Genomic DNA, 12,352 nt, shown 5'->3' with positions numbered 1-12,352 from the left:
TTCTCCCCAATGTTGCCTCAAAATAGCATGGAATAAATTATTTCATTGATTGCAAACATGTATGCTTTCCTCTTCAGAACTATTCGAATCATATTCATAACTGGAGGTGTAACAAGAAAGCATATTCTCCGAATCTGAAGCCATTGTTTTGATCCTCAAGCAATGCAAGATGTCTTGGCGTGACGTCACAAATTGGGGGCGGGACTTTGCCCAATTCGCAGCTCAATTTTTTTTGCAGATTTTAGACACTTTAAGTCATTTTTATTGGTGTTTTGCATGTGAATAAAAATATCATACTGCGTGTTTTGGGTATTTTAGATGCTATAAAATGTTTTTCTGATATCAGTTAAGAAACAAAAAAGTGACGTCGGTTGTCCTTTAACTGCACTATAAGGCACTTTTGAGTATAAGGCCCACCTTTGATGAATGCCCTATTTTAAAACAGTTTATAAAGGGCTACAATAGTGTCTACGCATGCATTGTACATCCACAAGACACATTTATTTAAATACAGCTTTCTGCATTGCTACAGCGATAACAAAGCACTTTACAGAACATTTATAGTACTGTGTCCAAGAAATCGAATAACCATGTATATGTCTGTCATCTCCTGTCTGATTGATTTGTACAGGAGGACCACAGCAATGTTACAGCTTTGGTGCTAGAGAAAGGGAGAAACCCAGTGGCCAGCGGCATCCAGACACAACCACCAGGTACTCTGGTTTCCTTGCTTAGGCGAGGTCTGAGTTGGCCAGGGCATGTCAGCTGGCCTGTGTGTGTGATTCCTGGACATCTTTTGGGCAGTGTGCGCGAGTCTTTTGCAGCTGTGTGTAACCACGTCAGAAGCTACTCACATGACTATGTGTTCCTGTTTGAGTTGCTGGGCATGGGCTGTTCTCTGCTCTGTGTAATGCACGAGGTGCTCGGACAGATCAGCCAGGAGGCTCCACTAGCTCACGTGCCCTGAGCTGTGGAAGTAGTCTCTGGCTCTGTCTCACATAAGTGTGCTGCTGTTTACTCTCCATGGATCTTAGGGTGTTTCATATTAACTTATCTGCATTCCAAAGTGCCTTATTGAATATATTTTGGAAGGCAAATGTTCAATTTTAATAATCATGATATACTATTCATCACTTGACTAGTTTCTATTATTGTTTCCACCATTTAGTTTTATGCAACTTGATGCCATCCAGTGAAGCAGCACATTTATGCTGTACGGATGTTGTAAGGAGCTGAAAGCATGTTACACAAATGTGCTTTTTCAAGGCTGCTTAAACTATAAATATCTCTTCACAAGTATAAATACCCCTTTTGATAATGAATCAGTTGAAATGTTTGAAAATTCCGTTGTTCATGCAATAATGAATTCCAACTTGCAAATAACTGAGAATGTGCTCTTGTTGCAAACTTTGAGAATGTATTGCATGCTTTTAAATAAATGACATGAAACGAATGTACAAAGATGCTACAGGGCTTTCCCCTGCTGCCCCATGACTGCAATGGAACTGCCAAAACATTTTGTTTTACTGAATATTTTAATTTGAATATGGTTATATTGTATCATTTTTCCCCTTTTTGGTTTAAAACCTTCACATGGGACACCAATAATAGAAATGTAAGAGAACATTTGTGAAATGTTTACATGTTACACATTTTGTTGTCTTGCTTTCATGTTTAAAAGCACTTTGGTTTTTACTATTTTGCCTAAGGCCAACACAAATGTTCTATTTTTTTAAACTCCTAATATTTATACAACTTGATATATATAATGCTTGAAAAAAACACCAAAGAATTTACAGTTTGACTATTAAATGACATTATCCTGGTTTGAGATGATCAAAATCCGATTGCTTTTCAGTTCCTTTTCTGTATGTCAATCTGTTCTTCCCCCAACACTTTTCTTTTGTCTTTTTCCTCAAATTTTCCTTCGTTCATTCACTTCACTTTGTTCAGTCTGTAGAACATTTACAATGAAGCACAACCTGGGATTGATGAACGAAGGTTTAGCGTTGGCCATTGTCTGTTGTAACACACCTATTTGAAGTGATCATGCGAGATGTGGCAATATGGTGACATTTCTTAATACTTTCCCAGTTGTAATAATTGTGACGCACAGATGAAACATTTTATTGGACATATTCGTGGCATTGTTGCTGTTTGAGTTCCATGGCAGTAATGAGATCAAATGTGAGCCTCATAACCCTTGTGCTTAGTAGTTCCTCACTAACGCCCTAATACCAACACACTGAATGCCTGCCTCAGTTGCTGCATCATCGTCATCCATCCTTCTCTTACAGCTAGTTTGATAGTAATGTGTGTGTGTCCACATTTGTGTGTGGATCTCTCTGTTACAGAAGAAGGCCTCCCTTCAGAACCATTCTCCAGAACGCTCTCGTGTACCTGCTAGAATTCTTGCAAGATTAGATGCCCACTAGCTGCTTTTTCCGCATAGTAATAAGAGACATGTAATATAATGCAAGGAATATACAAATTGATCACACCCGTTGCTTTTTTTGCTCATGATCTCACAAAAAAAAGTTAACCCTTTCACAGACAGTGGACAGTTTATCATTGGATTGGATTTGCCTTCATTAGTCTCACAGTGGAGAAATTTACATTTCACAGCAGCAAAGTGATGAAAGGAATGAAAGTAGAAAAACAAAATACATGAGCTGCTCATGCATCATGTTACCAAGTTACATGGTCCAGGAACATTTTTTTCAGCATTTCACCCATAATCAGCATCACTTGAAAAATAAATATTTTGAGAAAATACTTTTAATCTTACTGGGTGCATTTTTTTCTTTATTTACATACATATATTTATTTATTTACATACATATGCATAAAATAATTAATGAGCTGGTAGTTGGACTTTTATGTCAGGAAACTGGTGTAATTCAAGCCAATGGAAAGGGTTTCTTCTCAGAAATGCTCATTTTACTGGACATTTTCCTTTTGATGTTTTTTTTTCTAAATCGCTTGACACATTCTACGTTTTGAATTGTCTTTTTTTTATTCAGGAAATGCCTGATCTTTTAACACGGTGTGGTCACTTTCTATATCTCATCTTCTATATCTTGATGCAGCCCATCAGCCTTTTTATTTCCGTATTCAGATTCACAGAAGAATGCATAATCGATCAAAATTATGCAATGTATATAGAACTACAAATAAATCAGTTGACAACATAATGGCTTGGTGCGTTATTGTCAGCTCGTTTGATTTCCATGACAACTTTATTTGTAGTAGAAATCTAGTTTGTTTACAAAAAAAATCTTATTAACCACACAATTAACAATTGCCTTCCCTGTCATCTGACAACACAATCATCTGTCTGTTTAGTGCTTATTTGACACATAATTAACTATTTGTTGTTGTCTTTTGTCACCTTGAGAGTACCATATGTTTGGAACTGAAAGGACAGGAAAAAAGTGCAGTACATTGAAAAGCCACAAATTCAACAGAATTTGATACCTGAGCAAAGCAGAAGTGAATCACCTGGGGGCTTGCAGCTTCTACTGGACTGTTTCTGGACTTTTGAATTTCTCAAGATTTTTTTTCTTTGGGTGGTGATGCTGTTTCACATTTTACCAACACTTCACATGTGATTATTATCAACTTCACACAAAGCTGTAGCCAATCGAAATGGGAACATCAAACGAACAGTAAGTCCACTCTACTCCCAAATTATTTGGGGATATTCTTTTTTTCCTCTAATTTATTTTTCCCAGATTGAAAACATTTCAGTTTGAAAGCGTCGATGAAAGTGGAATTGCATCATTGTTATCCTGTCACTGGCTCAGAAGATTGATGCAGTTACTTCCGCTCAAGTGTTTAAGTTTCTGTAGTCTCATTTGGCCAGGATTTGTGTTCACGTTCACGGATTTGTGTTCACGTTGAACTTTTTTTGGACACGTTTTCACATATTTTCAAGTTGTGTCTGAAATGTTCCAAAAATCTAAAAAGAAACCTTTTCTTTTTTTCTTTCATATTCCCACGTCAAACTCAAATGTGTCAGTCTACTAAAGTACTGTATATGCTGAAAATAAAAGAATTGGCCTAATTGTTTCCATGCTTTTCTTTAATTCATTCTTTGTTTTTTTCCTGCTGTCCATCTGTCTCACTTTCGTTCTTTCTTGCTTTCTTGTCGTTTATTTATTTTCTCCAATTAAGAGGATTCATCTTTGAAAAGACAGTAAAATGTTGACATACTTTAACGTGAGTACGGTAATCGATTGCAATATGTTGTACATTTTTGGTGCTTGATAGTGTCAAGGTAGCTAGCAGCTTTTCAGCCAAATTTAGACTGAGAGAAACCGAGTATTTCCTTTTCCCCCTTGCATTAGATGGCTGTGTATATGTTATCAAGCTTAAAAGTGAAACCGTGACTGATGAATGTGCGTAACTGATCAATTTCATTGGGACTGTGATACAATGCATTGCTTAGCCTTAGTCCACCCTCACTGTACTTTGAACTTAACTGCCATATCATATGTGATACCCAATTATTATTTATTTATTTTTTTTTAACTTCCAGACGCGACATCTATTATGCATTCATGGCATCATGATGATCCTGAAAAAACAGACGTGGCTATGGAAACTCTCAATGTGCCCTGCATTGAAAAGCCTGCAGAACACAATGTCATACAGGCGAAGGGTGCTAAAGGTCAGGATGGTTTTCAGTCCATGATTTAGATCTCATAATAAATATATATTGATGTTCAGCTTCCACAGTGTGAGTAAAAAAAAATCTGAAAGACGAAGCATCAGGATAATGTTTGTCTTCATACTGTCCAAAACCTGTTCTTGCTTTGTTTGAGATCTCATTATTATATCTCATTATCTCAACCCTCTTACCCACCCTAACTATAATTAAGTTATAACATTTTTCTCTGATTTAATGGCAGTGAAAATATGGTTAATACTGTATTTTCTGGTGTATAAGGCGCACCCCCAATGAATGGTCGATTTTCTAACTTTTTCCCTATATAAGGCGCACCGGACTATAAGTGAGTACTAAATGAATGAAACAAGTTTTCTAAATATAATATATAAATAGATACACGTTTTCAAAATATGAAGCACACCACATTATAAGACCTAACAGTAGAGGCTGGGGTTACGCACAACTTCTTCCGGGGGAAATTGAGTCAGTGGCTGCTGACAGTAGTTGCGAGACCTGTTGTGGCTCAATATTACTTCACATATAAGGCTCGCCAGCGTATAAGGAACAAGATTATATTTTGAAGAAAATAAAGGCTTTTGGGTGCGCCATATACATCGAAAAATACGGTACTTTAATTTGTGAATACAGCTACTTTTTTTTTTCTTTTGGGGTGCGGTTACCAAATTATGTTTTCGTTGGTCTTTTTGTGGAACAATACGTGTTACTGGTGTTGTTTTAATTTGCTAATGTACTGCATTTTACTATTTGGCTGTCCCTAATTTAATACACCTTCTGTATTAAATGGATTTGATCCAGTAGTTGTAATTCTGTGACTTATTAGTGGAACTGCAGGTTGTCCTTTATTTATCTTATCTCAATGTTGTTGTTTTATATGATGCTTGGGTTAAGGCCGGACTTCCGTTTCAGGGTTTCAGGGAAATAAGGATGTTATTGCTCGCGTGCAGCTAGCTTTGCAGTCGTTACTTCAAGGAATCATCTCTGTCAACTTCAAAAGAAAGCAGGATAAAACTCTCTTGACAATGCTTGTTCAAATCTGCCAGTTTTTTTGGGGTTTTTATTTATTTTTTATTGATGTTGAAATAATCAAGCACAAATGTCTTATGTCATCCCTCTATCAGTACCTTGAAAAGTCAGTATATGATGTTGTCTTTCTGTCTCTTGTTTTGCCCCAGTGTATGTAGGTCACCGTAAGACCAAACACAGTCATTTCTGGAAACAAAGAATCAGAGCAAGTGAGTATACTTCTCCATAGCTAACCTTGCTAGCTTTTAAGTATTGAAGTATTGTGATAATCGAAAGCTAAATCAATATGAAAAAAAGGTTTTGTTAACGAATTGGTCCATCCAACCAGAGAACTGATTTCTTATACTGACCAACCTATGCAATTTGCCGCTGATGATTGTTTTTCCCATGAAGCAAATATTTTATGTTTTCAAACATCATTTGCTCATCATTGGCCTGCTCCTCCCAGCATTCCCATTGAGATTTGTCAAAAACTTCCAACGAAGCTGGCCGTGGGACAAAGAAGGACCGGAGACTGTTCCTGAAGTGGACTCTGACTTTGAGGAGATTGAGTCGGATGAAAAACAAACTGTATGTTGACAACCCCTTCACCCCAACAGTGTTGGGTATTTCATGATTAAATAGGAATTTGGTTTTCTTTACTCAGGCTTCTAGAGGCAAGACATATGATCCCAAACCGTCCTCAGAGGGACGTGAGATGAGTGAAAAGTTTACAGCGTGCAACTCAACCAGCCCAAAGAAGCGTTTAATTTTAGCTCTTAATGAGAAAGAGAGACTCTTAAGCTGTGACATGCTGGGCACTCCAGAGGAAACTTCTATGACAAGTGACACCAAGACCACAAAGCATCGCCAGGTTGAGACATGACTATCGCTTTTCTTGAAGAATGCCAATCGTCCAGCGAGAAATAAGAGAAAATAATTTCACCTCATAATGACCTGTGCTACCCGTTCCCCTCTGATGTCTTATCAGGTCCAAGCAGAGAGAGAAGCTGATAAGGTTCAGACAGACTCCAGCCAACTAACTGAAACCCAATTTGTCTCTGCCACGTCGCTCTCGGCATTCCATCTTATTGCCAAGGCCTTCAGGAGGACATTTAGTGTGACCAATCCTTCCAACAGCTCCATCGCAGCCCCCACAATGTTTGTAAAGACCTCATTATGTACCCCACATCAGTGCTGCTCTTGTTTGTACTGGAACCTTTATTGTCAAATCTCTCCTTCAAATGTTTGATGGGATTATCTATTTCTGCCATGAATGCCAGAGTATGTATGTTTCACACTTTCAGTTTATTTCCATTTCACCAGGAGGCCCAGACATGGTGGCCAACGCAGACGCAGGCCCATGTCGGAGGGAGAGGTCAATTTCAACTGTGCTGAACCGGAATCATCCACAGAGAAGAAAACTGGAAACAATCAGGCCAGTGTGGACTTGCCGTCTCTGCTGCAGCAATTCTCCCTGAAAGACAACAGAGACGCTCGAAGGGTCTCCAGTGACGGAGTGTCATCACTGTCCAAAAGGAGGGTGTCTCTTTTCTCCTCATTGAGGCTCAGGAAGAGGGAGTCATTGGAGACTGACGGGAAAGATCAGGAGCTTCATAAGGAAATAAGAATGATCCTTACCAATTTGAGAAATAAAGGTTAGTGTCATGATATAGCAACCTGAGATTATGAACAAATCTGTCTGTGGAAAGAGTGTATTGAGCCGAAAAGGAGCCTTATATATAGAAAAGGTTTGAAAATACACCATTCATTGCTCCGTAATTTTCTCTTTGAACATTGCTTTTTTTACACACATAATACAAGGTTTCACTGCTGTGATCTTTGGCAGAATGCATTGTTATATAATTAACTACTGTACGATACAAATATGGCTTTCAAAGAGCGCAACTGTAAAAATTCCAAATTTCACTTTTTGGACATTTTAATGTTAAATCATATATATGGAATTTTGTGTTTTGGGTGTGCACTTGAGTTTGAGTCTCTGAGCAACTTTGTCAACATTTCCTTTTTATCTAGCTTTCAGTCAGCATAGTCTGGAGGAGCCCCGCTCAACTGATGATGAATACGAATCTACCAAGGTAAAGGTTTGTACATTTGAATGTACCATTTCTGTACAGTACAGCGCAGCTGTGTTTTTTTTTGTTTTTTTTAATTGTGCATATTTTATTAAGCAGATATCAGCAGAAAGACAACTACAGCAGCAGGAAAAGACGTTGGCCCAACAGGCCAAACAAGAACAGTTAAAGAGGTTGCACAGAGCTCAGGTATTGATTCTTACTGAAGTTGCATATTGCATATTACCTACTTTAGCAGGTGTATAGTCTTTTTTTTATTTTTTACTTGACGTACAATTAAGGTTAATCACCTTTTTAGTGTGAATGCATCATGTGGTGTTTTTATTTATTTAGGTGATTCAGCGACAACTGGAGGAGGTTGGAGAGAAACAAAGAGACCTGGAGCAAAGAGGAGTGACTATAGAAAAGCTTATAAGGGGGGAAACAGGTATTGAACAACACAGTCAGATGCATAAACATGCACGTGGAGATGGCAAGAATAGAAAAGTCAAACAGATAGATACACAGACCATTTACTAAAAATCTGTAATTCTAGTTTTCCTTGGGTTTGTTCTCCACTTTGCAGTGTCTCTTTAGCCGCAAGTAGAAAATGGGATTTTGCTGTGGGCGTGTTTGCATCAGTATAGTATATGTTTTAAGTTCTGGACTGACCTACAACAACAACGGTTAATTTGACTATCTTGCGACCCACTAAAATATGTTTTGTGAACTTCCTGTGCTAGCCAAAATGCTCCTGACCACCTTCTTTGAATCCCTTTAAATCACAATCCCAACCGACACTTCATAGCGCTCCTAATCTGTACTTTTTCCTCTTGACTCCAAGGAACTGACAGTCAAACAAATGACGAAGAATACTCCAAACTTTATCAGTCCTGGTTTGAACTGGTTTTGGAGAAGAACAGACTTGTACGATATGAATCTGACCTCATGATCTTGTAAGTGACTGCATCCAATTGAGAAACACAAAACATCTACATTTTCAGTGGTGATGGACTTTTCCATCTTCAACCAGTGGAAGTAATTTGTCTTTGTCTCAGTGCTCAGGAACTTGAATTGGAGGACACCCAGGGGCGACTTCAGCAAGACCTTCGACGCAGGATGAATACGGAAGGTAAACCTGTCACATGCAACAACATTTGCAGCAGATATTCTTTGTGCTGATCATTTGTAATTGCTCAAATGCTTTTGTTATTACATAGATACAAAGAAGAGCGCTTCTGAGCTCCAGAAGGAGCAGGAGATCCTCTCTGAGATTATGAGGACGGTCGAGAAAAGGGACATGCTGGTATCTAAACTAGAGGAGCAGAGGCTGATCGAGAGAGCTGAAGACCGGGACTTGGAGAGCCTTGTGCTTTCTAAAGGCTATGAGTTCCATTGGGCCCAGGCTAATGATAGCTGGGAATCACTTCAGGCAGGGCTGAGAGGTGATGATTCAATAAAATAAATCGCCGGGGCAGATGTAAGCCACGGAGGGCAAATCAGATGTCCGAAGCGGTTATGTCCAACACTGATTTAAAAAAAGAAAACTGTTCTCCGTTCAGTTTCAGTCATTGCTCATATATGGGATGAGTACAACTAAAAGTCTTGACTTTGAAGATTCTTTTTATGATATAGTATTTTTCCAAATTGAAAATGCTTGAGAGGAAGAATCAAAAATTGAACAAATGATTCAAAAGACCAATAGGTAATGCCATTTACTTTATTTATAACTTCCGAATGACCAACTGCCTTTTTGCTCACTTCATAATTCAGCTTGATTGTAGCCACAACTGCTGTTCTTTTTCCACAAGTTGGCATTTCACAGATATATCTGTTGTTGTCTGACTTTAGATCACATGGACTAACCATGCACTTCACCTGGCGTTTCCGTTTTGCACAGCTCGAACTTTGTAATTACACATGTATATTATGCTCACTAATATGTATGTAATATGTACGTATGTCCTGTTTGTATGTGTGTTATGCCATTTTCACACTGCCATCCTGACAAATTGGTGTAGTAGTGTAGCTAATATTGATTCGCTGGTCCCTTGCAAGCAGAGTTCACAGGAAAATGTGGCTCTGCAATTTCATTGGTAATAAATATCCTAGATCTGCCCTTCCCCCTCTCAGGTTTCAGCTCATAAACTGGAATGTCTTGGCTGACTTGACGAACCACTGTATGAACAACATCCTCCCAGTGGTTTCTCAGTTTGCCTGAACCTCCACGTGGGGTTAAGTTTCGAACCAGAACACGATCACCGGGCAACAGGGTAGAATACTTTAGTTTACTGTCATATAGTCTCTTACTCCTGGCAGCAGCTTTGTTGTTATTTTCTTGCGTGATCGCATACGCTTCCTCCATGCCCTGTTTCCACTTCTTCACATAGTCCTTCTGGTTGGTTTCACCCTGGTTAGAGTCTGGATTCAAACTAAACAACATATCAACTGGCAAACGTGGTGAAGGTCCATAAAGTAAGTAAAAAGGTGAGAACCCTGTCACCTCACTTTTGGTACAGTTGTAAGCATAAACGAGTTTGTTTAGTGAGTCTTTCCAGTTACTCTTTTGTTTCTCTGTCAGTGTCTTTAACATCTGGATCAGTGTTCGATTAAATCGTTCAACCTGTCCATTTCCCTGTGGATGGTAGGGGGTTGTCCTTGAACTCGCAACCCCACAATATTCCTTCAGTTGAGCAAAAAGTTGATTTTCAAATTCACCACCCTGATCATGATGAATTCGAAGGGGGAACCCAAACTTTAAAGCATAGTCATTAAAGATTTTGTTTGCCGCTGTTTTGCCAGATTTGGACGTTGTAGCATAAACTTGAGCGAAACGTGTAAAATGGTCTACTAGCACAAGCACGTATTCATAACCACCCTTACATTTGTCAAGATGCAAAAAGTCAACGGAGACAAGTTCAAAAGGCTGAGTAGTCACAATATTAGTGAGAGGGGCTCTGGTCTCACGGTTGGGCTTTTTGTGTTTTAGGCACACACACTCTCTCAGTACATAGTCCTCTATTTCTTTTTGCATAAAGGGCCAGTAAAAACGATCCCTTACAAGGGAAAGAGTCCTTTCTACACCATGGTGGCGCATTTCATCATGCAGCTCTTTTAACACTGTCACCTTGTGTTTTTCAGGAAGCAGTAGTTGGGTTCTGTTTGCCGTTTTTCTGTACAAAACACCTCTGTCATTAAAGTGTAGCTTGTCCCATTCCCTCACAAGACAAACAACTTGAGGACAATGCTTTCTTAGTTCAGTACCTAGCGGTTTCGTCTCCGCCAGTTTGTATCTAATAATATGTCCTATAATGGGGTCAGTCTCTTGATCTAGCTTGATCTGTCCAACAGTCAATGGGGCTATCGGTGTGTTTAGTGACACCTCGGCACACGTAGCTGAGATTCCCATAGACCAAGCTGCACTAGACTCGTTCTGTTGGTCAACCGCTTGTACGGCAGCACTCACAGCATCATATGACATTTCTTTTGTACATCCTTCCATATATGTTACCATATCAAGGGGCATCCTAGATAAACTGTCTGCATCAACATTTTCCTTACCGGGACGATATTTAATAGTAAAATTAAAATCAGAAAGTTCTGCGACCCACCTGCACCCAGTTGCATTTAACTTAGCAGTCGACAGTACATAAGTGAGTGGATTATTGTCACTATACACAGTGAAGAATGGTGCATAGTACAATTAATCACGAAACTTGTCTGTGATCGCCCACTTAAGCGCCAAAAATTCCAACTTGCCCGAGTGTAAGTTATAATTCTTCTCAGCTGCAGTTAATGTCCGAGAGCCATAGGCTATCACGCGAAGTTTGCCATTTTGTCTTTGGTACAACACAGCACCTAAACCCCGGTTAGAGGCATCTGTATGCAAAATGAAAGGATGCGCGAAGTCAGGAAAACCTAAAACTGGTGGTTGAACTAAACAGTCTATTAGCTGCTCTAACACTGACTGATGCTCATCACTCCACTCAATACGTGTGTTGGAAGACACACTGTTATGTCTCACTTTCCATTTTTGTCTTTGATGCTGCTGAGTCTCAACATTCAGAGGGGCTTTAAGCAAAGCATACAAGGGACTAGCGATACAAGAGAAATCTTTGATGTATTGCCTATAATAGCTTAATAGTCCCAAAATGGCTCGAAGCTCACCGACAGTGCCTGGCTGCTTGTTTTTCAGGGCACGCACTGCTGCTGTATCTGCCGGGTCCATTCGGCTCCCCTCAGCAGAGACAATCCTGCCGAGGTACCTCACTTCCGGCTTGAAGAGGTCACACTTACGGGCTTTGAGTTTTATTCCATTTTCCCTGAGACGTCGCAACACTCGTCTGACGTCCTCAACGTGGTTGTCAAATGTCCCGCTGAAAACAAGAATGTCATCAAGATAGGGGACACATATTTCGTCCCGTAACCCCTCCAGACATTGTTCCATACACCGCTGGAACGCTGCTGGTGCATTCATGAGTCCAAACGGAATTCGAATCCATTCATAAAGGCCCCAAGGGGTCACAAAGGCAGTCAGGTGTCGGCTCCCTTTGGACATGAACCCCTGGTGGTATGCTTTGCC

At 39.5% G+C, this 12,352-nt stretch overlaps 1 protein-coding gene across 8 annotated transcripts in view; it reads left to right on the top strand.

Annotated features, from left to right (window-relative positions):
- Window positions 1-10,423, top strand: part of LOC148898355 (F-actin-monooxygenase mical2b-like) — a 76,586-nt gene extending 66,163 nt beyond the window's left edge. For 2 of the 8 annotated variants that reach the window (XM_088997521.1, XM_088997517.1), the window contains 13 exons: window positions 632-713; window positions 4,541-4,672; window positions 5,866-5,925; window positions 6,165-6,286; window positions 6,363-6,569; window positions 6,687-6,856; window positions 7,022-7,353; window positions 7,733-7,800; window positions 7,891-7,980; window positions 8,125-8,218; window positions 8,615-8,726; window positions 8,829-8,902; window positions 8,991-10,421. In XM_088997521.1, the coding sequence (XP_088853647.1) occupies window positions 632-713; window positions 4,541-4,672; window positions 5,866-5,925; window positions 6,165-6,286; window positions 6,363-6,569; window positions 6,687-6,856; window positions 7,022-7,353; window positions 7,733-7,800; window positions 7,891-7,980; window positions 8,125-8,218; window positions 8,615-8,726; window positions 8,829-8,902; window positions 8,991-9,235 (1,788 nt within the window). In that variant the 3' untranslated portion in view covers window positions 9,236-10,421. Of the gene's footprint in view, window positions 1-631; window positions 714-4,540; window positions 4,673-5,865; window positions 5,926-6,164; window positions 6,287-6,362; window positions 6,570-6,686; window positions 6,857-7,021; window positions 7,354-7,732; window positions 7,801-7,890; window positions 7,981-8,124; window positions 8,219-8,614; window positions 8,727-8,828; window positions 8,903-8,990 lie in introns of all 8 variants that reach the window. The other 6 variants (XM_088997522.1, XM_088997519.1, XM_088997525.1 and 3 more) reach the window with 5 other exon arrangements.
- The last annotated feature ends 1,929 nt before the right edge of the window (window positions 10,424-12,352 follow it).

Source organism: Hippocampus bargibanti, linkage group LG05 (assembly GCF_051943395.1).
Source record: "Hippocampus bargibanti isolate YZ-2025 linkage group LG05, ASM5194339v1, whole genome shotgun sequence".
In the NCBI taxonomy this organism is placed as follows: domain Eukaryota; kingdom Metazoa; phylum Chordata; class Actinopteri; order Syngnathiformes; family Syngnathidae; genus Hippocampus; species Hippocampus bargibanti.
The sequence above is the reverse complement of the archived record's forward strand: the minus strand, read 5'-3'. Positions and strand labels throughout refer to the sequence as shown.